Source organism: Micropterus salmoides, unplaced genomic scaffold, assembly GCF_014851395.1.
Source record: "Micropterus salmoides isolate LMB-PRFRI ecotype aquatic unplaced genomic scaffold, ASM1485139v1 Ms_hic_scaffold_22, whole genome shotgun sequence".
In the NCBI taxonomy this organism is placed as follows: domain Eukaryota; kingdom Metazoa; phylum Chordata; class Actinopteri; order Centrarchiformes; family Centrarchidae; genus Micropterus; species Micropterus salmoides.
In genome coordinates, this window is record NW_024041373.1 from 10849788 (window position 1) to 10875167 (window position 25380).

Consider the following 25380-nt stretch of genomic DNA (forward strand, 5'->3'; position numbering starts at 1 on the left):
TTGAAACCTCTCACTCAAAAACCAAAACTACACACCAAATCTCCAAAACCATAACCTATTGCTCAGTCTTTTAATTCACTTTTCAATTGCATTAGACACTTTTTTCAAAACACTACACACAATTCACCTAAGAAACAAAAATCTAACAGGATGTAACTTGATTTCCTTTTCCAAACACAAACAATGAAAATGCTACACTTAATCCCCTAGGGGCGAGATCAATCTCAAAACATTTTTGTACCGGTTTACAACGTTTTCAGATTTTTTTCCATCCTAATAAACATAACATAATAAACAAATAAATAATCAAGACATATACAGTATTAGCGTTGTCATCTTAGTGCTATGCAGCATTACTGATTGAGATGAGTACATTATCAAACATACAGTGCAAAGATAATTTTGTGTACTGTATAGATGTATTGTAATGTGTGTAATATCAAGGCACGATGCAGCCCTCTATTATCTGTCAGGTTTTTATAAGTACTTATAATCCAGAGGCCATTGTTTCAAAATTTCTTTATTTTCTATCATTTTCCAGAAGTTTTGCAACAGCTAAAAGAGCAAAAGCATCAATTAATGAGGATACATTTTCCCTACTGCACAAAAAGAAAAAGACAGAAAGGACTTATCTTAAAACTGTAATAATACATGTTAACCCCCCCCCCCCCCCCCCCCCCCCCCCATGTATAAGTCAAAGAAATATCAATATATTAAATCCCAAGGATTAAGCATTTGAAACATACAGAGTGCACATGAAATGTATTTTTCACTGGGTTTACTTGGTTTTTGTGAATGAAATTAAACTATTACTGTGTGATTGAGCTTCTCTTCCAGCAGATATCACACAGGCGTCCTTGCTTGTCATGTCTCCAGAGTTAGTAGATCGCCAGGCACAACCACTGTAAGTAACAAAATTATACATTACGCTGTCTAGAAAAAAATGATACATTAAGACATAAAGTCTAGAAATGCAGACAAACCAGCAGTTGTTATTCTGTCACACACCTGTTGGATATCCAGCTCAATCTTCCCTGATCCAGCTTTTTCCAGAGCCTTAAACATTTCTGGTTGAGAGGCAGAAAAAAAAGATACTGGTATTGTGACCATGCCACAGCTCTCAGATCACACAGATCATTATGAGATATACAGGAGTGATATTGTTGTGTTTGCTAACACTTACTGAAGAGCATTTCCAGTTTAATGAGACAGCCCACAAAGCTGTCAAACTCAATGGCATATTGAGCGTCAGCATAACGACTGACAATGGCCTGCAGCACAGCACTGTTGATGCTGAAACCTGGGGAAGCAAAATAGCCGTCACTTATCATAATTTCCTGTTAGCTTGTAGAAAGTGTTTTATAGATCTCTGGATTACTCCTAGTCCTGGGGAAGCATTGTTTTTTAAAAGGTACCAAATATTAGCAGGGTGATAATGGAAGAGTCATGTTACACCCATGCTTGCTTTGTTCCTGTGACAAAGTATACGGGAAGGAAATCTATATGCAGAGAGGGACGTTCCTCTAACTGGCTTATCCAGTCTGCCAGGAACTGCCTTCGGCTGCTGGGTTTAGTGGTCATGTACCATCCAGAAAAATAAGCCTAGAAAAATGAGCAACATAAATAAAGTACTATGTTTGCAAACCATGTCATAGGCATGTCTATTTCTAATGTTTCTCATAAATTGGACTCTGGCAACTATAGTGGCGTACTCTGTTAAAAGATAAAGCAAATATTATCCCTGAAGCCATGCAACTTATACATAAGCAGTCCTTTTAAACATAGTGTGGACATTTAGCCAAAGACCGAGTGCAGCAGAGGGCCAGACTTCATATTTACAATCATTTGTTCCAGTGTTAAAGAGTTTAATGTGGCTCTTTGGTGGATGTTAGTGTATGAGATTCCTCACGTGATAACATTTCTTACCTGCTTCAGTGGCGGCGCCTCTCATCTCGTGGGAGCTCATGGTGCCAGAGTTGTCCGTGTCATACTTCTTGAAGATCTCCTATACGATCCAGGCACCCATGTGTTGCATTAACAGACAGGTCTTTCAATGCTCATTTCACACTGCATAAATCACAGCTTACCAGGTATTTCTCGAGTTTGCTCCAAAATATATGGAATTCCATCAGTCCCAACGTGCCACTGTCATCTTTCTGGAGAACGTTAAGGATGATAAATTAGCTCATCCTGCAAAGCCTTTTATTATTTCACACATTTCAATTCTACTGTTAATAACAAAGCAACCAAATCCCAAATTTGTGTTTCTAAACAAACAACTGTGGAAGGGCAATTTTTATGTTCTTTGAAGAGGATACATCCAGGAGACTGACAATAAGGCGGCATGTCTCAAGGCTGAAGCCATTTGCCTTGATATCAGTCCCTGCAAGAAAGTGACAAAACAGCATTCCAAGTCAAGTCAAGATTCAAGTCAATGAAAATTAAAAGGCTACACATTAACATTAACGTTAAATAAGAGTTCAATGTACTCACGGCGAGAGATGACCTTGTTCAAAATGTCAACCAGTTCAAAGGCAGATACCTCCATGTCCTGTTTGAAAAATACATATTATAACAGGAGTTTTCATTTGTAATCCAGGTTCAGAGCTGTTTGTTCATTTTATTTGCTGTCTATTATAACATTGCTTTACCCACATTGCCAGCAATCTGCTTGAAGAGTTGTTTGAATTGAGGATCCACATCATTCGCAGATACCTTCACCTGTGAGAGAAAGACACAAAGATGTCACTATTGTCAAACAAAAGCACATTTTTTTAGGGATTTAGAAATATTGGTGGATGTTGAATTTGACATTCAGTCAAGTATTAAGCAATAGGCATTTAGAATTTAACGTGACATATTTCCTTCAGTCTCAGTACTGAGGTGAAAAGAGTGTCTTTAAAAAGTGACCAACCATTTCACATTAATGCATTAAAGAGCAACTAGTCATTCTTTGGATTTTCTTACCTCCTTTATTTTAGCACCAACGACCCCCCCATTTGCACTAAAAAAATAGAAATACAGAGCTTAAGCCACTTTGCAGGCATGCAAGAAAACAACATTTAGTAGAAAAGTTTTGTCTGTGAATGTAACTATTCTGTGATTCAAGATGTAGCAGGCGTCTGAGCCTACATTACCCTGGAGATATCAGTCAGCCTGTTTGTTGCAGTAACACAGATACCTGGTTTCAGCCTTCTTCTCTGTGAACACCCTGAGAATGAAGCTGCCATTCTTGTGAGGCTGGAAGGTTGAGGGAATTATGACATATTCTCCTGGAGGAAGTTTGAAGCGGTCGCACACTTCCCGCGTGTTGATGAAGGAGCTACTCATGGCCACAGCTCTCTGTCGCAGCAGGACGTCTGGACCTAAGTGAACATTGCTGGAGCCTTTGTACTGAAGATTAACAGGAGAAAAGAGTGCCCAGAAAATCACAATGCAATTTAGCTATACTTGTGATGTCTATTTTGCATTTAAAATTTCAGTTTTCATTTCAAGATCATTATTTGCATTTAGTACAAATACAGACCTGATTTGGGACCTGTAAAAAGGAAACAGAGTATTTTTATTAAAGTTACAAATTAAGTATTTTTAAATTAGTCCATTAATAAAATAATGACAAATTCAGAGTGCTGATGTCCTGTGAAAAATCACATTATTCGGACACACCTGATAAATGGCAAAGCCAATGGTCTCAAGGTTGCGGTCAAGCCTCTTTTGCTGTCGTCCATCCTTTTGCATGAGCCCCACCAGAAAGGTGCACCCATCCTTCCCATCCAGGGGATCATCATCCACATCCTCCAGACGCAACATAAACTGAGGGTTGGACGGGAATGTGGCTGGAGCACAGAAAAGTATAATCCTTTATATGAAGTAGTGTGACAGAACTTCTTGCTCAGACACCCATATGGTTTTTCTGTCACCTCGGTTATTGAGGCAGCCGCCAGCAGTGGAGCCGACCCTCCATGTCCCGTCGAACTGGTAGTAGTTCCAGCGGCCTATATCGTCACTCGTGAGCGTGTCTGGGGTCAAGTTACAGATCTCCAGCTTAGAGAACTGCCTGATGAAGTCTGAATAGGCCATCCTGAGGAGAGGAATGCATTCACAGAACATTGTGTCGTTTCTCACTCATTAACTTCCCATCTCTTTCCTAGCCTGAGGCTGAGACGTAATTGTTGCTTTGGTGATGTCGAGGATATTATTATCAATCCATATTACACCATTAACAAAACATCTAAAATATCTACTATAAATGTACTACAAATGAAAGGTTAGTTGATGGATTTACCAGAACTCTCCATCTTCAGCCACCTGGTTCAGCCTTGATTTCTCATCCACACTGATGCTTTTCCATTCACTGGATCTAATTGTGATTTAAAAGAAATATGCTTTTAGGAAAATCCTGGAAACAACCAATGGAAGCTGACGGTTAATGGATCTAGAACGTAATTATTTACCCATCACTCCAAGGCCCAGTCCACTCCACCTGACCCCAAGGGTTTCTGATGCGAACCAGCTCAACCAGTTTGCCTTTAGAGTGAACCTGCGAGAAGGAGTAAGAGTAGGCAATTAAATTTGCATGCCATAAACAAACACAAAACAGCTTACTGTTGACAGTTTAGATAAATTGTATACCTCTTCTACACCAGTGACTGAGTATGCATGTCCTTTGACAAGTTTGAGAGCTGTAACTGCTTCTGTCTCAGAGGCACTGGTGATCTGAAAGCGCCAAGAACAAACATTGCAATTTAAAGACATCAGAGCTGCACTGCTGTTGATGTGGTTTTTTGTATGTCAGCATGCAAATAAGCATGAAAATAACTTACATCAATAGAACAGCCCAGCAGTGAACCCAGGCACAGGGCCTTCTTCATAATTAGGAAGAGATTTGGTGGAGCCTTGTCTAAACTGTATACTTCTGAAATTCCTCCTGTAAAATCTTCAAAACCCTCTATAGTGTTTCCACCTGACAGGGCCTCATAGCAGCCTTGCACTCTGTGCAGAGAGGATGTGAATAGATTAAAAAAACTATGTATTTTACATTTTCACTGCATTTACATTTCTGAGGATATAAGAGGAGCCATCCATACTTAGCATAGGCCTTCTCCAGCAGTGCGCTCCAGAACTCTGAGGCCTCCAGTGAGTGAACAAACAGCAGCTTTCCATCTCTTGTGGGCAAACGGTCATCGACCACCACATCAACCCACTCACCGAATTGCCAGAACTGAGAAGAAAATATAAATAAATAAATATTCCCATTGGTAATCTTCTTAAACTTAAAGTTCATTCAACTGTCCTGCATCATGACGCGTGAGCAAAATGTTTGTGAGATCCTTATGTTCTGTGCTCTGGATGTCTCACTACAGGCAATATGGGGTGTACATTTATACTATTTCATGGTTTGTTTGTTTTTTGATTTGTCTTCCATATATGGAGCCTCAACTTTTACCTGGTGGTTGTGCTAGAGGGACTGTTGAAAATGTCAATGTCATGTATTGTTGAATGAATTGACCGAAATTGATCAGAATCTATCAAAATAACTTGTTTTAATATAAAAAAAAACAACTGAAGTTATACAGTTACAGAACAAATATGAGATGACATTTTGACTGATGGTGGCTCTAGATGGATTGTTGTATTGGCCCCTAAATCTGTACTGTAGTATCTTGGAGTGCCCTATATCATTGTGCTAGTTTTCATTAAAATAACTCATCATTCTATGGTCGGACATGGTGGGAAAATTAACAAAAGAAAGAAAAAAAGGGAAGGTTAAGAAAGAAATGCTCCACCGGAAGGTAATGGTCAGTGGGCAGTTGCACAAGGCCTTTGTCTTACCTGGAAGTGAAATATTCCAGCATAACCGTCGGTGAAACTCTGTCCAGGGGGCACCACACGAGCCAGGATGTCCTGGTCTAGAGTCAGAGAGGCTATTGCAGCCAGAAGCCAGCAATCACCTGCAGAGTAAAAGCAGATACATGTTCTGAGATTGAGAAATAGGGTGTTCACATCGGTGCTGTAAGCAGCTTGTGCCAACAAACCCCCTTTGTAATAATTCCTTCTTACAAGCATAATGGCAGAATGGGTGGAGGTTTTAGATCAGGGATGTTTGTGGTTCCCCTCTAAAAACCAAAGCAGGCCATCATTCATCCGTCCGTCTGTTCATTCAGCCATTTACCCATCATCTTTCCCCTCACTCACCCAAAACTCCTTGGCAAATGTCCATCCTTGTGGCTCCATCATCAATGAACTTTGGGTCTGAGCACAGCTCCTACAAAGAGCGCCAAACAATCATAAACGGTGAGTATTTGAGAGTATCAGTCATCAGACTGTACAGTATCACGCTACTGAGATGGATGAAATACCATTCACTGATTTTGATTTGATCACTCTGAAAATTAAAAATACACCCATGACAAAAATTACACATACAGTAGTATTGCTTTGATCAAAAACATATTTCTCTTTTTGTTCTCTAAAGATACAATTCTGCAGGGCTTTCTTCAGAGTGTTTTGTTTAATCCTTGAAATCCAAATCAGCTTTATTTCATCCATACACAGCTACCCACATCAAGATTGTGCACTGTAAATAAACTCAGATAAAGCATGGTCAGACTGACAGACTACAGTGTAAGATTCACAGCTTCCCTTGATCACTTTGATAATTTCTACAGTTAACAGTATTTAGCCATTTTAACAGCATATGGTGCACAAGTTCAACTTTCTGATCAGGATGTTCTTTTTAAATGTATTGTTTTCACTTCTGCTTCCAAACGATTTAATAGTTGCTGAGTAAAGGAAAAACCAATTCTTACTGCCATGCCGCTGTCAAGCTCAACAACCACATTAAAATATTACAGTACAAACTGTGTATTTATTTGTGTTTTTTCTCAGGGGCTTCTTACCTTTGGCCTCTTCCAAACAATGCCCCTGGTCTTGGATGAGTATGGTCCCAGCTCATTGTAGCCCAGAGATTTGCCGTCAGCTGGAAAGCAGGGATCCTCAAACAGACGTCCACTCTTCAGACACTGCTGCCGCAGAGTCTCATAATCCTGCTTGGAGAACTTCACTGCAAGCTCGTTGGTACCAATGCCTTCTTCCCTTTTCTGCTGACGGGCCAGTTGATTTGCTATGGATGTCATCCTTACCTTTAACGTGTATATTGACTCCCCAGATGGTAATTTCTCTCTTTGTGAGCTGAGTTGGGTTGACTAGTGATCTGATACCTTCCACCAGCTGAACACAGTCTGGGTGTGTCTTTGTCCCAGCCACCTTTATAGCTGCCACAGGTGAGAGGGAGACAATATGAGATCACAGACAGGGAGTGGCGTGCAGTGGACAGGTGAGGTAAACAGAGCAGACAGCAACAACCCTAAGCAAATCTGCAATAAGATGGCTATGGCCACAGCTGAAATACAAACAGGGACACGCCTAAAAGCTTGAAGCGCCGCTGTCATTGCCTCATTTTGACTTTGTGTGTGTGTGTGGTGGGGGTGGGCAATGTACTGTGTTTATTGTCTTCCATTTCGTAATGGGTACATATCAAAAGTGGAGGAAACAAACTCTTTGCCTGATTTAAAGCTGTCTGAAATGTAACCCTTAGGCATTTTCTTTTAACATACTATAACACTGAAGTGCTAAAGAAAGAAAGAAAAGGGTTGCAGTGTTTTTCTCCAACAGAGTTTTTGGAGGGGATTACATGTAGTACATACAGCTTAGAGTTGTGAAAGGGAAGCTTAAAAGCATTAAATGAAGCGACTGTTAAATTGAGGAAGAATAAGAATGGGATGCAAATGACATTGCAACACTAAGCCTGGCGGTTGTTTGCATCCAGTCAGTGTGATTTTATATCCGTATTCTATGCTTACACCATTTATGCTAAGTACAACAAAGCTAAAGCTTAATCAAACAGTTCTCAGTCAGTGATCGACAGGAGCTACACTGGTATCTCAGCCGTTAAATGCAACACTGTTTGTTTTATGAGAAGATGATTTGTATATGCCTCAGAAGTGCCACATACAGTTGGTAAATAAGGATATGCATAAAGGGTAGTGAATGGTACGGAATCCACCCATGTTTATGTTACCTCAGAAAGGAGTGAGACAGAAAAGACAATTACTACAACTGCAGACCAGTGCTGCAGGTGCGGAGTGGCAACTAATGAGCTTCACATCAACATGGAGGCAAATGTAATGAGGTGCAGATGCAGTGTGTGTTACTGCTTAAAGTAAATAAACAATCCATTAGTAGAAAAAAGTCTTCTCTGTCTTACAGAATACTGCAGAAAAATCTTTTGGTGTCAGAGCTGAAATGAATGCTTTTGTACCAGACACAAATATTTTAATGTGCCAACCTTCCACACCCAATGGACATATTGAGAATTCTCTTAGACAACAATTTTGAAATTATCCACCCACCTCCAAACCTCGCTGTCTTAACTATTGTGAGATGCAGTACGAAGGGTGGGTCATAAACCACTGAATGCTGTGTGTACAGAGCTTTGTTTGTGAACATTACAGGACAAATGAGTGTCAACAATAACCATACCCCTCTGCTTCTCAGATTTAGATGTAATTCATGACCATAGACTGTATATAAAAAGGTCATGACTCCTGAGGTATGCAGATTTTCATGGGGAGCATACTTACATGTTGGCACGGTTATAACTATTGTTGGTGATGATGTATATAAGACACACAAAAAGACATCAATTGTTTCAGTTGTATATATACAAACTCAACTAACTTTGTTCTAAAACATAGACCAAGCAGAAAAAAAATTCTTCTTCTTGATTTTCTTGGTTACTTATCTTTTGAGCCTGTTTGCTAACCTACTGGACAGAAAGTGTGAGAAGTCTGTGATTGATGAGCATTAGAAAAAAACAATAAACTCCAAAAAATATATATAATTAGTTTTAATGTCAAACAAGCCATTACAAACTAAACAGTCCTATTTCGATTTATGCCTATTCTTAGAAACTGCTTGACTATAACTATAATGTAATTCTAGTATTGATTACATTATTACTGTGTTAATGTGGCATTACAAATGCTTAATTATGCATGTACTGTTCTGTTTTTAACAAACATCTGACAGATATCGCTCATTGTTATTATGTAAGTAATGCAGCATTGCTTTGACTTCTACATTCGTTACCTATTCTTAGTAAATGCAGCTGCTACATATTCAGCAAGGTTGAACATGTAGCAATACTCTTACAATGCTTAAAATACAATAATCTCTTCAGTCTTCACTATTAAATGTAATAGTTAATAAATATTTGTGACATCACATTTGTGACATTTATCTTTACAACAACATATTGGATTTGAAATCAAGCATTGGCTTAAGTTAAAGTCTCACAATTTAGCTTTCATTGCAGGTATAATGCAAACACATCTGACTCACATTCGCAGAGCAACATTAACATTTATTTGGAGTCCTTTTTCTGTCACGCTGCTAAACGCTCCACCATATTCTCCAGCTAGTCGCTAACTTTGTCTGCTTTGTCTGGTACTGATTAGCTGGTACTACACTGATTAGAGCGTTGAGACCAAAAGAGATGAAAGACACTGAAATGCTCCTTAAGGTTAAAGTGAACAGCAGGCTTGTATGATAATTGCCTGTGAATTTGACACTATGATTGACTCTTCACATTCTATGTAGTCATTTCATCAATGGTTAAAATAAAATATTGATAAGAGCAATTTTAAAGCCTCTTAAAACTTGACATCAAATCTTAAGAATGTTTCTGTTATCTCTATAAAATTAAATATGCATGAGTAAATAAGCAACAAAGTAAAACAAATGTCTTGGTGTATAAGTTATGAAGACTAACATAAAAAAGTTACTGTGTGGGTGTGGTTTGTTGATTGCCAGTGTACAAATGATATAGAAAAACGCGACATCACCATTTTTCCAAACCAGTAAAAAGAGCACAGAGGGGGGCAAAAAGAAATACTTAAATCTCTCATGTGAAATAACCAAACTGGTCTAACTTTGGCTGAAAATAATGTGTTCATGTAGAATCTCATTCCAAGGTTAAAAAGTTGATTTAGAAAATAAGCTTTTAAATGATGTTACCATTTCAAATATATGGTTGCAAAATACATTGCGACCCATAGACATCAGCACACTTGGTGTCTTCTAGTAATGCTCTGCCAGGCCAGTGTTAAGAACATGCAACTTTAGTCCTACAAAACAATTTGTCTGTATGATTCTGGTGATCCATTTTCTAACTCAGTTTCCATATTCACCTTTTTTTAGCAGGTGAGTTACAATTTCTCCATGCACTCTAAACACAAGGTGCATATATTGTGTGTTGTATTGTGTACTGTCATGTCTTTCTCTTGGCTAGAAATGTATTTTAATTGGTGCTTCACCTAGAAGAAAACATGAAAACATAATGTCCTATTTAGAACATGGGGTAGAGGTGCACATCAGCCTCTTGTGGCCAAAATAAGTAGAACAACAGCAAACTATTGAAAATATTTCACCTGACAAATCTTTATTTTTTAACCTGACAAAACTCCCCCCAACACCTGTTTCACAGACGAAAAAGCTTTTTAAGAACCTTTTAACAGGATAAAAAGCAATTTACTTAGATAATGGATTGCCAGAATTTTCTGACTCTTCCTTTGACCAAAACGTATATTCTACTTAGTATATACTGTAGCCTACATACAGTGTTTATATGCATGTATTACATGTACAGCACAAACATAACATAAAATATATACTGTAGCTTCAATAGCATCTTGCATATGAAAATAGTTCATTTAATATTATCAATTCATGTCGTTTTTGCCAATCCCACATATAGTATTTAAGTCTATTTTTAACAGTGTATTTGTTGGAATTGGCTTGAACGATACCAATGTTTATGCTCCACTATTATCAAATAATTCAGTATGTATTTGCAAATTCCATCTTACATTGAGTCATATACGCTGAACAAAAAAAAAAGACTTTCTCTATGTACACAAAAGGATTATTTCTCTCAAATATTGTTCGCACAGATTTTGACAGATTTAAGAGAAATAGGCCTTTTGTGTAGGCTACAGTTATGACAATTAGCATGCTGCTGCAAAACAATAGTGATTGCATGAGGGAGAAACCGCAAACTCTTCTGGGGTGCTCCCTAAAGAGGCTGTAATCTGTGAGAAGGTTTTGGTCTGAATAGCGTATTTTCCCCCCGCTATCTGCAGCACCTCTAGCGGAAGTGAGTGGTGCTGGGTGTGAGCTGTGGCCCCTCCTCCTGTAGGGGCCGGTCTCTCCTGCAGAGTGTGCGTTTGGTTTGTGTCGGTAACAGGATTGTGTGTGTGTGTGTGTGTGTGTGCCGCGTGCGCGCAGCGGGGAGGGCTGGTCCTGCGCTCCTGTCTAGCAAACCGCTACCCCCTTCCAACAGATTTACACGATTATCACCATCCGACTCATTTAGAAGGAGCTGTAGGCTAAGTTGCCTTTAACGCCGTGGTGAGTGAAGTCGTCTTGTTCTTTTAATTTCAATAAATGTGTTCATTTAGCCAGCGCGAGGTTAACGGTGCCTCGTAGTTTTATTGTAGCCTATTGTAGGCCACCGTGCGGTAAGTTTGATTTAATATACCGCACGTTATAGCACTAATAGTACTCAACACAGCTGTCATATTCAGACACACAGAGTTAATTCAGCTGTGACGTCCGGTGTGGAAAGACTGTGATTGTGTTCTAAAAGATCTGTTGTCTGGGATCTTTAAAGCAGACTGCAGACCAGAGCTCGTAAAGAGACAGGCCTCCTTGTACATCTGAACAGGTGCAGTAAACAATCTGAGCCTGTATTACATGCCTGACACACTGTGACTTTCTGATAGTAACTAACAGGCTTATGCATTCACAAAGCAGCCACCATATGGGCAGCATTTCCCTGTCTTTTCAGAGCAGTAGGGACCCCAGTGTTGGCTGTTTTGGTATTGCTGAGGTTGAAGTCCTATGGATGACATCACCATCACAGGAATGCATGGATCAGCTTTTCTCTGCCCATTGTGGGGGGAAGTAGAGATATGATTTTGGTCAATAGCCAGCAGTAGCCTTTCTTAGCTGTCTGACCAAGCAGAGGGACATTCCTGCAGACCCTACAGGCATGTGGGGCCTCGGGGCAGGGGGCTGGGGCTGGCCCTACAAACAATGTCCTTGCCGGTTTCTATCAAATGCATAGCCTATTTTGCACAGCAACACGTCCGTTTTGTTTTCTTACTCAACCCTGTTTTTCATGGACTTCCAAGTCCCTTACCAGCTCAATCAGCTCAGTCCAAGTTTTCTGTTTACTGAACTGAGCTCATTAGGATTCCAGACCAGTGAAGCAGAGCTGTGTATAAGTTCCATCCCATGTCCCCGGCACTAATTCAGAGAGGGGCTAGCCAACTTTAAATCTAACAGACAGCTTCTTGACATATTGGGTTCTTTTTAGCTCCTTGTTTCTTCACAAAGCTATTATGTCCTCTCAGAAGTCTTCCAACAAAACTCTCCGGCAAAAACAAGTGCATTCAGGGAGGAGAGAATGACCCCAACTGAGTCATAGACACTAAAGTCCATTAGGGCCTGCATTTCCTGACACAGCTGCACATCAAAACACTTTTATCTTTACCAGTGCCTTGAGTAAAACTTGAGTAAAATGATCTTTCTCTCTTTTTTTGTCTCATTCTCCTTCTCAGCCTGCCTATACAAGGTATCATATTTCCAACTTCTTTTGTTATTCTTGGGTTTTCTGTGTATAAGCTGGTGGTGTACTATTCTTGTCCCACATTTCTCAGTTAATCACTTTTCTGCTGTTCATAATTTCTGCATGTCTGTTATTTCCCTGCTGTTTCTAACTGAAGTTTACTTTGATTTTACATGTCACCAGTTAGTTGTCTTTAGTGTGAGGTCTGAATTATTAGGATTTGCCTGAGATTAGAAAAATTCCCACCAGCACACAAAAGGTACATGTAAGATTTGGCCACAGTTGTAGTTTAAAATAAATAAACAGTCCAAAAAAATTAACTAACATTATCAACAGAATGCAAAGAAGTAACAATTCTGACGTCATATCAAAGACGTCTATTTATTGTGCCAAAATATCTTCTTGAAGTACTGTTTCAGCAGGGAGATGTGTGTAAGCAGCGAGTTTGCTATGTAATAGAAGCTTTATTAGCTTTTTAAGTCTTTTTAAGTAAACAAAATAAACTTGCAAAATGTCAAGAGGAAATATTCTTACTTACTTATTCTCTGTACCTTCTGAATTTGAATTCATCTCTTTCAACGAACTAATCATTAACTCATTAACTCATAGTTAAAGACTCATTCAAACTCAACAGAAACTAAACAAAACTATAGTCGCAGTTCTTAGACATTGCACCTGAAAGTTTAAAGAGACCAAGAGGTCTCTTAATCTTTCTTCCGTTAACCGCTTAATTATAGCGTTTTTATTTTCCAACATGAAGGGAATACAATTGTGGGGAGAAAATTCTGAATCCTATTTATTTATTTATTTATTACCTATTTAAACTTACTGAGTGTAAAAGTAATGCATCAGCTTTATAAAATACCCATCATGTGTATGTTTTTAATTGTTGAATGTAAACCCCCCCCCCCCTACATATTCAGTAAATGAATATATAAAATACCATGGACCTGACCTCTGTTTCCTCATTGGCCTTTGCTGTTTGTTAGAATCTTTCAAAGTATTCAGCTTTGTGTTTTTAGGCTGTATAAGCAGTACAATGTAGAATCCATTGGGGATCAAACATGGGCTCAGACTAATTACTTAAAGGCAGATTCAGTCCAATCAGCACAAGGAAATCTATCTTTATCACTAGTACGAACATTATTTATCCGGACATACGCCTACACCTGATTGCTGTGCTGTAACTCTTAGAGAAGAGTGTACGGCTAGCTTTCTGCTATTTATAGACAGCGCGGTGCATACCCACACAGCTCCATATTTTTATCTCACACCAGTATGTATCCAACTGGAGGGATATCTGCAAGTATATACGCCAACAGGCTGCGGGCAGAAGGCATGGGCTCCAAGGAGCAGGCTGTGCTCTTCTCCAACCAGGACTATGAGGCACTGAAACAGCAATGTGTGGAGACGGGTTGCGTGTTTGAAGACCCCTGTTTCCCCGCAGAGCCTCAATCCCTGGGCTTCAAGGAGCTCGCACCCTACTCCTCCAAAACTAGAGATGTGGAGTGGATGAGGCCCACGGTGAGCAAACCGAGAGTGAAGTTAATCACAGGCATATTCAGAGATTTCTTAATTTGGACACACAATAACAAATATACGTTTATACACCCATTAATAGATGAAAAGAGGTTTTTCAGACACAGACTTTAGACCTGAAGCTGGACTTTAAGTGAAAATACTGCACCCATCATTCTTTCGAACGCTTCTCATGTAATATTTCACAACACGCATGTGACTTTGTCTCTTGAACAGAGAAACATATCATATAAACAAACATATCAATGACACTGTCTAATTTCATGTCTGCAAACTCAGACAGAATAGGACAAGTCGGGACAGGATCTTCTCAGACCACTGCAGCTGTTGGCATCGCATGGCATCTGACCACTCCCTCGCTCTGACATTTGTTTACAGTGTAAAACACAGGACTCTGACGCATAGATGCAAGAATAGCAATGGTTTGAAAGACGTGTCGTCTTTTAAAGTAAAATGTACAATGTGTTGACTTGTCTGAAATCGGAGCAATTGATTTGATTGTTTTCACCCAGATGTTTAATTTCTCTATAGGAACTGACAGATGACCCTCAGTTCATTGTGGGTGGTGCCACCAGAACGGACATCTGTCAGGGAGCGCTGGGTGAGCCCTTGTCGTAATTGTTGAATCAGAAAAAATAAACAAGAAGACAGAATTAGATAAAAGTTGCTGAATGCTTCTTCTCACTTGCAGGTGACTGCTGGCTATTAGCAGCCATTGGCTCCCTCACCTTGAATGAGAGGCTTCTTCATCGGGTTGTCCCACATGGGCAATCCTTCCAAGATGACTATGCTGGAATCTTCCACTTTCAGGTACTGTCACATCATCTTCTAGTCTTTTGCTCATCCTATCAAGTGTAAGGCAAGCAATTTAGATTGATGGAGTTCTTGATTATTGCTCTGTGTTGCAGTTCTGGCAGTTTGGCGACTGGGTAGATGTTGTGATAGATGACAGACTGCCTGTCAAAGACGGGGAGCTGATGTTTGTCCACTCTGCTGAGGGCAATGAATTCTGGAGTGCACTCCTGGAGAAGGCTTATGCTAAGTAGGTTTTGAAAAGCCTGCCCAGTTGCTAAATTGTTCACTATGAGGAAGTTGTAAACCACATTCTAAAGTGCAGCTGTTGATGGCAATCAAAATGAAGTGTGTGTGTGTTTTTTAAATGTGGTATCAGGCTGAATGGCTCCTATGAGGCTCTGTCTGGAGGAAGCACCACTGAGGGGTTCGAAGACTTCACAGGTGGTGTGTCTGAGATGTACGAGCTCCGCAAAGCTCCCAGAGATCTGTACAGGATAATCGGCAAAGCTCTGGAGAGAGGCTCTCTGCTGGGCTGCTCTATTGATGTACGTGCCGAACGCACTGGCACACCGCCAGAACACGCATATCAATGTTGCACCATCTTGAGAAAGTCAATAACATTAAAAGCACTCTTATTTATTTCTGTGCCAGACAATCCATACTCAGATGCAGTAATCATGTCCTTGTATTAATACAGATCACCAGTGCCTTCGACATGGAGGCTGTTACATTCAAGAAGCTTGTGAAGGGCCACGCCTACTCTGTCACTGGATTGAAGGAGGTCTGTCTGTGTATGACTCTGTTGTCTGTAAGCAGTAATCATTATGAATGATATTAATGGTTCTAAGCTGCCCATCACTCCGTGTGTTGTTTAGGTCAATTTCCGCGGAAACATGGAACGCCTAATCCGAATACGTAACCCTTGGGGCCAGGTGGAGTGGACTGGAGCCTGGAGTGACAAGTGAGTGTCCCAAACGCATAATAAATGTCCCTGTGTGCTAAAAGGATTTATATTCCTGGTTTTGTTTGTCTTATTTGTCTTGTTGTGTGTAGTTCCCCTGAATGGGATGAGATTGACCCTTCGGAACAAGAAGACCTGCATCTTAAGATGGAAGACGGGGAGTTTTGGTAAGATGTCCCAGGTGCTATAGAAATGTGTGGCAATTGTATGTACTGTATGTATTTTAAAGGACTAGTTTGACATTTTGGGAAATGTGTGTTTTCAATGTCTTTCAGAGAGTCAGATTAGAAGATTGATACCACTCTCATATTTCAGTTCAATTTTATTTATGTAGTGCCAATTCATAACAGAAGTTCTCTCATTGCAACTTTCATATAGAGCAGGTCTAGACTGTACTCTTTCTAATATTATTTACAGAGACCCAACAATTCTCCCCAAGCAAGCACTTGGTGAGAGTGGCAAGAAAAAGGTAGCAGGTAGAAACCTTGAGCAGAACCTAGACTCAAGGTGGGCGGCCATCTGCCTTGACCAATTGAGTGGGCAGGAGCTGGAGGAAGAAGAACACACAGTAGCCCAACGCAGAGAGATGTAAATTAATAGTAATAGTAATGGTGGCAATGTTAATGATAATTTTAATATTGGGACTAAAATAATAATTGTAGCAGCGGATGTCGAGCAAGAACATGGGGGAAGTAGGTGGCTCTCAACCACAGATCTAGACTCCACAGCTCTGGAGGCAGAAATACCTGCAGAAAGAGACAGAAGGAGGGAGAAGAGAGGGATGAGAAAGCAACAAAGTCATGGTGTTGCATTGTGGTTAATGTAGGCGCCATGTTTTGACAAGAAAGAAGAAATGTGGAATATAAAAAAGATAATATCCGTGGTTCGTGCATCGATTTTGATACTTTGAATCGTGAGTCCAGCAATGTTACAGGAGCTCCTATGGCCAGGACATGGTTAGCTTAGCATAGCATAAAGACTTGAAATGGCTTGATGGATTTGTCCATATCTAGCCACCATCGATTTTTAAATTAGTATAAAATGTGTAAAAATTAAAAGTTTGGTTTTATGGGGAGTATATGAATTAAAACAAATGAGATATACAGTGAGGAAAATAAGTATTTGAACACCCTGCTATTTTGCAAGTTCTCCCACTCAGAAATCATGGAGGGGTCTGAAATTGTCATCGTAGGTGCATGTCCACTGTGAGAGACATAATCTAAAAATCCAGAAATCACAATGTATGATTTTTTAACTATTTATTTGTATGATACAGCTGCAAATAAGTATTTGAACACCTGTCTATCAGCTAGAATTCTGACTCTCAAAGACCTGTTAGTCTGCCTTCAAAATGTCCACCTCCACTCCATTTATTATCCTGAATTAGATGCACCTGTTTGAGGTCGTTAGCTGCATGAAGACACCTGCCCACCCCATACAATCAGTAAGAATCCAACTACTAACATGGCCAAGACCAAAGAGCTGTCCAAAGACACTAGAGACAAAATTGTACACCTCCACAAGGCTGGAAAGGGCTACGGGGAAATTGCCATTTGAAATCATGCATGGCACGGAAGGTTCCCCTGCTTAAACCAGCAGATGTCAAGGCCCGTCTTCAGTTTGCCAATGACCATTTGGATGATCCAGAGGAGTCATGGGAGAAAGTCATGTGGTCAGATGAGACCAAAATAGAACTTTTTGGTCATAATTCCACTAACCGTGTTTGGAGGAAGAAGAATGATGAGTACCATCCCAAGAACACCATCCTACTGTGAAGCATGGGGGTGGTAGCATCATGCTTTGGGGGTGTTTTTCTGCACATGGGACAGGGCGACTGCACTGTATTAAGGAGAGGATGACCGGGGCCATGTATTGCGAGGTTTTGGGGAACAACCTCCTTCCCTCAGTTAGAGCATTGAAGATGGGTCGAGGCTGGGTCTTCCAACATGACAATGACCCGAAGCACACAGCCAGGATAACCAAGGAGTGGCTCTGTAAGAAGCACATCAAGGTTGTGGCGTGGCCTAGCCAGTCTCCAGACCTAAACCCAATAGAGAATCTTTGGAGGGAGCTCAAACTCCGTGTTTCTCAGCGACAGCCCAGAAACCTGACTGATCTAGAGAAGATCTGGGTGGAGGAGTGGGCCAAAATCCCTCCTGCAGTGTGTGCAAACCTCTGTAATTGCAAACAAAGGCTACTGTACCAAATATTAACATTGATTTTCTCAGGTGTTCAAATACTTATTTGCAGCTGTATCATACAAATAAATAGTTAAAAAAATCATACATTGTGATTTCTGGATTTTTCTTTTTTAGATTGTCTCTCACAGTGGACATGCACCTACGATGACAATTTCAGACCCCTCCATGAAATGGGAGAACTTGCAAAATAGCAGGGTGTTTCCTCACTGTAATTTGTTAATTACTAGTGCTGGTAGGTGGATTTTGTTACCTTTGGACAGAGCCAGGCTCACTGTATCCAGTCTTTATTTTAAGCTAAGGTAACCGGCTGCTGGCTGTAGCTTTATATTTACCAGACATGAGTGGTATGGATCTTCTCATTTTGCAACACTTTGCAAGAAAGCAAATATCAAAGTATTTAAGAAAAGCTGCATCCAGTTTCTTACCCAAAACTTTATTTTAATCTACCAGGATGTCCTTCAATGATTTCAAAAGGCAGTTTTCTCGGCTGGAGATCTGTAACTTGACTCCTGACGCTCTGAGTGAGGAGAGCCTCAGCCACTGGAACTATATGAAGTTCTACGGCACGTGGAGGAGAGGCAGCACCGCTGGAGGCTGCAGGAACCATCCCAGTGAGTCCCATCAGCATTGTGGCAGGAAAAATGGCTTTCATGTAAAGTAATCAAGTGATAAGATTTCTATGAAACAGGCTAACACCAATGCACCATCTGTGTAGACACATTCTGGATCAACCCTCAGTTTAAGATCACGTTGCTGGAGGAAGATGATGACCCGGAGGACGATGAAGTGGCATGCAGTTTTTTAGTAGCTCTCATGCAGAAGGACCGCCGCAGATATCGCCGCCGTGGGGAGGACATGCACACCATTGGCTTTGCTATCTATGAGGTGAGAACAGAGTAGGAACAAACATAAGTATGGTGTACCTTTGCCCTTCTCATTGTTGATTCACATGTTAACATTATATTGTTGTTGTTTTTTTAAACTTTCCTCCGCTTATTTATGTTCATTGTTTTCCTTTTCTTCTTTTGTGCAGATTCCAGAGGAGGTAGGCAGAGCATCAATTACTACCACTGTTTATTTAACCAAATCATAACCATGCTGATGTTTCATCATGTTTTAGCCCGTTTACTATGAATGTTGTATAGAGCTGCTGATAGTGTTCATCACATTCACTGTATGAATATCAGGTTTCACTTAATTAAGATAGTCAATTCATCACAATTGACAATTTTGTTTAATAAATCCACATATTTAATTGTGTTATCAAGAAATGGTATTGTTAATTTGACAAATGAAAGCAGGCTTGATGTTCATTGTGATGGATGACCTATTGCATGCCCATATGAAAGTTCAATGAAATGCAGTTAGACGTTGAAAACATTCACTGTGTCGTGCTTTGTAAAATGGTTGGCAGTAATGTAAAGTATATATGATTTTTATGAAATGGCCACAAAAACATATAAATGCATCTCAACCCATGTATTGTGTCTTAATGCCCTTAGTACAGAGGGTGCCAGAATGTCCATTTGAAGAAAAATTTCTTTTTGACCAATTCCTCGTGCGCTCGCTCAGAGACCTTCATTAACCTGCGAGAGGTGAGCACGCGGCTTCGTCTGCCTCCAGGAGAGTACCTCATCGTCCCCTCCACTTTTGAGCCCAGTAAGGAGGCTGACTTTGTCCTCAGAGTCTTCACTGAGAAGCAATCAGAAACAGAGTATGTGTCTTTTGCACACGGTTTTAATGTCATCCTATGTGTGTGTAGAAATTCAAATCTCATGCTAAATATGAGTTTGTCCATTGCAGAGAACTGGATGATGAAATCTCTGCCGATTTAGGAGATGAAGTATGTATCAGTGACACGCGACTAACACTGTAGGATTAAAAGAAAATGTTACATGAAGAGCAGGCAATCAATAGGATGCCAATTATGTATGCCTTTTTTATATGTGTGTTTTCCTACAGGAGGAAATAACTGAAGATGACATTGATGACTCTTTTAAATCCATGTTCGCTCAGCTAGCAGGAGAGGTAAGATCTGTCTTACCTACTTAAATCATTTTTATAAAACATTGGCAATGGATCCAAAATGATCTTGCAAATTCTCTTATTTTCTCTTCAAATCCTCAAATGTTCTTGTCCTCTGTGCTTTTCCAGGACATGGAGATTTCTATTCGCGAGCTTAGGACCATCCTAAACAGAGTCGTCACCCGGCGTGAGTTTTCTGTTTATTTTTAGTTAGCAATTCATAGCTTCTGGAAAGTTTGCATATTAGTAATACATCTCCCGTTACTGTATTAGATTCTACCGTAGAGTGTACACCATCCGTTTTCCTGGACTGCCTCTCTTATGAGCCTGTGTGTAACTGTGTCTCTGTTGGCGGACTATTTCAGATGAGTGTATTTTCTTTTTTTGTTGCTATTTCAGACAAAGATCTGAAGACTGACGGCTTCAGTATGGAATCATGTAGGACCATGGTCAACCTGATGGATGTATCCTCTTGAGTTTTTCAGACACATGACATTCATTTTATAAGAAACAGACAAAAAATTTTTTTTTTAGCATGCTAGTGGTTGTCTGTGTGTCATTTCACCCCTTGACACTGGTTTACCAGAAAGATGGTAGTGCCCGTTTAGGGCTGGTGGAATTTCAGATCCTCTGGAACAAGATCCGAAACTGGCTGGTAAGAATTAATAAAATAATAATGTCAAAGGAACATTATGCACACTTAAGATTCTCTGGGTTTCATTTCTGTTTTCGTCTCTCAGGTCATTTTTAGACAGTTTGACTTGGACAAGTCAGGGGCCATGAGCTCTTATGAGATGCGTCTTGCTGTGGAAGCAGCAGGTATTATAATGCTCTTGATTGTCATTTCCACAAGAAGTTACTGTACAGACACAGATGAAGTGTAACGCTTTCTTTTGTTTTTATTGACTTCCTGTGTAGGTTTTAAACTGAACAACAGACTGAACCAGATTCTGGTAGCCCGGTATGCAGAGAATGAGATGGTTGACTTTGACAACTTCATCTGCTGCTTGGTCAAGCTTGAAGCCATGTTTAGTGAGTATTATTGTAATAGATGCTATTCTAAATGTGTACAGCATGTTTGCAGAGAATTGCAACACCACTGACAAATTGTGAAAACTTTTGACAGGGTACTTCCAGCAGTTCGACAAGGAGGGGTCAGGGGTGGCTGAGATGAATATCACAGAGGTGAGTTCTGTGGAAAAGGAAACTCTGTACATTTTATTTTCTGTTCCTCTAATCTTAATTCTTGTATTGCCAGTGGCTGTACCTCACAATGTGTGGTTGAAGAGGACCGTCTTCACTGGAGGATAGAGAGAAAAGGTACAGTGCCTGCAGACTGCCTTGAACCTGGAGCCCTCAGCCTTAGTGACCCTTTAACACATCCCACCTCGGCATACCTAATGTAGCCAAAGAGCTGTATAACTGACAACTAAGACAAGTGTCTCCTGGACAAATTTGAGAAACTATGCAGACCTACAGTATGTGTAAAAACAGCATGAGCCTCTGCATGACAAATCACTAGCTGTAATGTGCATTGTGAGGTACTTATATTTTGTTTGAATGTCAGCTGATTTACTTACAGTAATTTCCCTGTTCTAATTTCACAATCGCAGTAAAAACTGTTTCCTTAAGGAACACTAAACATAAGAAATCTGTCTTGTAGTTTCTCTTAATCATTCTACATATTCCTGTTTTTTAGAACAGGAAATTTAATCAGTGTTGCATTTTCACCTGTAGATGGCAGTATGACCTAATGTCAATGTTTTTTTTTGCATTTGATACTGAGGTTTAGCCTGTTTTTATATATTATACCAATCTTTTTTAGAAGTCAAGCAGCTGACCTATGTTTAGTTTTACTTGATTGTTTTTATTTTGCACTGTGATTGTCGATTAAGGAAGCTGCCTCACATTAGTGAGAAAAACCGTATGTAAGTCCACTGAAGTGACATATACTGGGATCACATGATACTGAATGCCTTATACCTGACACCATGATGTTAAACACATTTAAAAAGTGTCATTCACCTGTTTAGTGTTAATGTATGTTGTGCCTTCAATAAATATTTCCCTCATGGTTTTCATAGTTAGTTCATTGTGTTCATGGAGCTCAAACTGCACTAGACACTCCAATGTTCATGCATTCAAGGCAAAGGTTATATTTATTGTAAGCATAGAGAGGCCTCCATAAAATGTCAATAGTGACAAAACTTGTTTCTTACATTAAGTAACAGAATACTGTATAGAGACATCATTTGTTACTGAGTGTATGCTCCTTAAGTTTGCTGAAGACAACATACGCATAAAATGTTCATATACACCCAGCAGATGAGAAATATCTTTTATATATATATCTCTCAAATCACAATTGAATAATGCTGGTATTAAACAAATGAACTAGCAATTGCTAGAACTTTAGAGTAATCTCCCTCCATTGTACGTAGATGCGTGGGTAAAGGGACCTTAATCCTTGTTCCCGTAGGGTTCCCATTGTCCTCAATCAGAACAACGTTGTTTGAATCAAAGCGTGGACTCATGCGTTCTCCAGGCATTTTGTGTCCAACGATTAGCGCTTTCTTCTTCTGTCCTTTGATGGCAAGCAACACTCTGTCACCAACTTTTCCTACGCCATTCTTGGTGTAGACATGGATCACTCTCGGCGCACGGTGATATGGCGTATTTCCAAGAGAGCTGTTGTCCACTACACGCACTCTTGTCATTTTTTGAATGGCGGCTGCAACAGCAGATACACTGACAAGACAAAAAGTAAAACTGGTCATCTTCAACTTACGGGAGTCCAGGGGCAATACCCATTACTGAATGTCATGGATCATGATATTGATTACAGCTATATTAATATTCATGTGGATGGGAAATTTCAAACAGAATCTTAAGCCACCAGAGTTTCTATGTAAATTATATCAATAATACAAACCAAAGCACCAACTTACGACAACATAGTGTAACAACAAAAAGTGTCACCTTGTGATATCACTTTAAGACATGCTTTTCTCAATAATTGAAATTTCAAACTGAATTCTGTCAAATTTCCCTTTAACAGCTGTCCTCCCCATTCTTCATTAACATTAGGGCTCAACAATGTGCAAATATATCATACTGTGATTATTTTGACAGGTATTGTGATATGAGTTCCAATGTTAGTGGGAATGGTAATTTTTGCATTTCATTCTCACTTAAGTAATATAAAAATGGTGATGTGATTTTGGGATCTGTACCAAACAAGCATGTTATATCTGGAGATATCAGGGAACTGGGGCATCTCTGTAGTACCACATGCTTCATTGATAATGGTATCTTGTGACAAATTTTACCTTTATCAAAAAACTGCAGCTCCTGCGATTTGGATATTGCACTTGAACATATTGCAAATAATCAGCCCTAATCTGCATAATAGAAAATAATCTAAACATCAGTTTATAAAGTTATGCATGACCCCCACTGATAGCACAACATGAGTGTGTGAAATGATGTCCAGAATTTTGTTATATCTTGGATATAATTCTTAAAGATCCCCTCCAGAAATGTTTGAAGACATAAAAATACCCTGCTTTGAGTAATAATTTGTGTCTGATACATATTTTCTAAATATATCAATAACACCAATAATAAATAAACTATTAAAAAGCAAATATACTCTTTATCCCCCCTACTGAACAAACCACAATCTATAAATATATGCAGGTATGTTATATTATATCCTGGGGGCCACACTTGTGTTTGTTGCATATTGGACCACGATTAGCTTCAAAACCATGGATAGATTCAGGAGAACATCTGCATCTCACGTTTAAAGTGACCACAGGAGATTAATGTGAAAACATCTTTCTGATGTCAATCTCTGTTCATACTTTATGCGCTGTGAAGGTCAGACATCGTTTTAAAGTTATAATATACAAAACAACATTTTTTTTTAACTGGAGGGAGACTTTAATAAATGACAGATATGCTGAAGCATGTTAGTGACTGTGCCAGTAAATTAGTCTTATTTGGTTTAACAACGTACTCTTTACTCCCAGACCACACCGCTGTCACCTCCGTAGTGTCACTCAACGAATTAACAAAAAAAAGATCTCACCTAAAAGTCCTCTGATGAACTATAGACGATGTCTCTACGAGAAGCCCAGTAATGGATCTTGAAAGCTGGGGGAGAGCCATTACTACAGCGAATACTGTGTGAGCTAGGATGAGAAAGTACACATTAGTTAGCAGCTAAGTTACTTAAGCTAAAGGATGTGCTAATGATGTCGCTAGCATATGCTAACAATCACATGGTGAACGAACAAGTCCTAACAACGGAGCTGAATAATTTCGCTTTACGGTCTGTGCCCCGAATAATAAGAAAAACACAGGAATAATTGTCTTAGAAAGCATCAAAGTTAAACAAAATGTCTCTCTTGCTAACGTTACCCTTCTATCACGCTCCATGCCAATGTCAAGAGTGTAACGTCAGCAACACGCGACCAATCGCCTTTAGCTGAGCTAGCTAACAAACACAACATGCATTCGCATATATGAAATAAATTAATATTCCTCGCTGCAAATAAGAAGATGTGCGTTGGTCTGATGACTGTTGTTAAATGTCTCCCGTTTGTTCTTAAGTAAACAAGAGTACCTAAAGGAACAGGTGTTGTGCCGAATTCTGCCTCCCTGCGCATGCACCTCGCGGCTGATAACGGTCATTTATGCTGAGAAAAGAGGTGGATGCAAATCTCAGCAGGTAGCCCACAAAATTTTATCTGCCGAATTATGCATCCACCTTTTTAGGTCCTTTTTAAACACTTTGCTGTGCTCATTGATCAAACGGCGTTATCACCACATATATTTACTGATGTCAAGGAATGGTACTTCTACTAAGTGTATTAAAATATTAAAGACTCTAAACGTTCATAAAATACATACTCCGAATCATTTAACACCATTGATGGACCCCACAAAGATTATTATTAGCGTGTAAAAGCAGTATTTGGAGGTGCAGGCAGGCAAAACCAGGCGTAACACCGGCCCCGGTTAGCTTGTTTATAACTTTGTACACGGCATCCAAACGCGCCGGGGGGGGTATAGAAATAGAGAAGTTTAGAAGCTGCACCGCTGAAAATTCTGCGAAGATCATGGCGCATTGAGATGTGTCGTCTCTCTGTACTATCTACTTC

At 39.8% G+C, this 25380-nt stretch overlaps 3 protein-coding genes across 10 annotated transcripts; 1 reads left to right on the forward strand and 2 right to left on the reverse strand.

The window, feature by feature from the left end:
- Nucleotides 1–680: 680 nt before the first annotated feature.
- On the reverse strand, nucleotides 681–7347 carry LOC119917657 (calpain-2 catalytic subunit-like). Its single transcript, XM_038738062.1, has 21 exons — nucleotides 6900–7347; nucleotides 6196–6265; nucleotides 5833–5951; nucleotides 5088–5221; nucleotides 4824–4992; nucleotides 4633–4716; nucleotides 4455–4540; nucleotides 4286–4360; nucleotides 3921–4081; nucleotides 3667–3836; nucleotides 3527–3538; nucleotides 3182–3393; nucleotides 2968–3004; nucleotides 2656–2721; nucleotides 2494–2551; nucleotides 2319–2383; nucleotides 2088–2156; nucleotides 1927–2005; nucleotides 1184–1300; nucleotides 1009–1067; nucleotides 681–902 (listed from the first exon to the last, which is right to left on the reverse strand). Exons 1-21 carry the CDS (start codon nucleotides 7134–7136, stop codon nucleotides 879–881), a joined length of 2103 nt encoding a protein of 700 aa, XP_038593990.1. The 5' UTR covers nucleotides 7137–7347; the 3' UTR covers nucleotides 681–878.
- Nucleotides 7348–11317: 3970 nt separating this feature from the next.
- Nucleotides 11318–22291, forward strand: LOC119917655 (calpain-1 catalytic subunit-like). 6 transcript variants are annotated; one of them, XM_038738058.1, is made up of 24 exons: nucleotides 11345–11469; nucleotides 11732–11785; nucleotides 12684–12697; nucleotides 13969–14215; nucleotides 14762–14831; nucleotides 14922–15040; nucleotides 15139–15272; nucleotides 15402–15570; nucleotides 15723–15806; nucleotides 15901–15986; nucleotides 16079–16153; nucleotides 18638–18798; nucleotides 18903–19072; nucleotides 19221–19232; nucleotides 19690–19901; nucleotides 19991–20030; nucleotides 20150–20215; nucleotides 20342–20399; nucleotides 20612–20676; nucleotides 20799–20867; nucleotides 20953–21031; nucleotides 21131–21244; nucleotides 21339–21397; nucleotides 21471–22291. In XM_038738058.1, the coding sequence occupies exons 4-24, from the start codon at nucleotides 13970–13972 to the stop codon at nucleotides 21495–21497; spliced, it is 2115 nt and encodes a 704-aa protein (XP_038593986.1). In that variant the 5' UTR covers nucleotides 11345–11469; nucleotides 11732–11785; nucleotides 12684–12697; nucleotide 13969; the 3' UTR covers nucleotides 21498–22291. The 6 variants fall into 6 exon arrangements, with proteins under 6 accessions (XP_038593985.1, XP_038593984.1, XP_038593986.1 ...); XM_038738059.1 differs by having other exon boundaries at nucleotides 11351–11469; nucleotides 11735–11785; XM_038738056.1 differs by lacking the exon at nucleotides 11732–11785 and having other exon boundaries at nucleotides 11328–11469.
- Nucleotides 22292–22343: 52 nt separating this feature from the next.
- Nucleotides 22344–25154, reverse strand: mrpl14 (mitochondrial ribosomal protein L14). 3 transcript variants are annotated; one of them, XM_038738064.1, is made up of 3 exons: nucleotides 25130–25154; nucleotides 24306–24408; nucleotides 22344–22960 (listed from the first exon to the last, which is right to left on the reverse strand). In XM_038738064.1, the coding sequence occupies exons 1-3, from the start codon at nucleotides 25137–25139 to the stop codon at nucleotides 22594–22596; spliced, it is 480 nt and encodes a 159-aa protein (XP_038593992.1). In that variant the 5' UTR covers nucleotides 25140–25154; the 3' UTR covers nucleotides 22344–22593. The 3 variants fall into 3 exon arrangements, with proteins under 3 accessions (XP_038593992.1, XP_038593991.1, XP_038593993.1); XM_038738063.1 differs by lacking the exon at nucleotides 25130–25154 and adding an exon at nucleotides 24843–24900; XM_038738065.1 differs by lacking the exon at nucleotides 25130–25154 and adding an exon at nucleotides 24638–24788.
- Nucleotides 25155–25380: the final 226 nt, after the last annotated feature.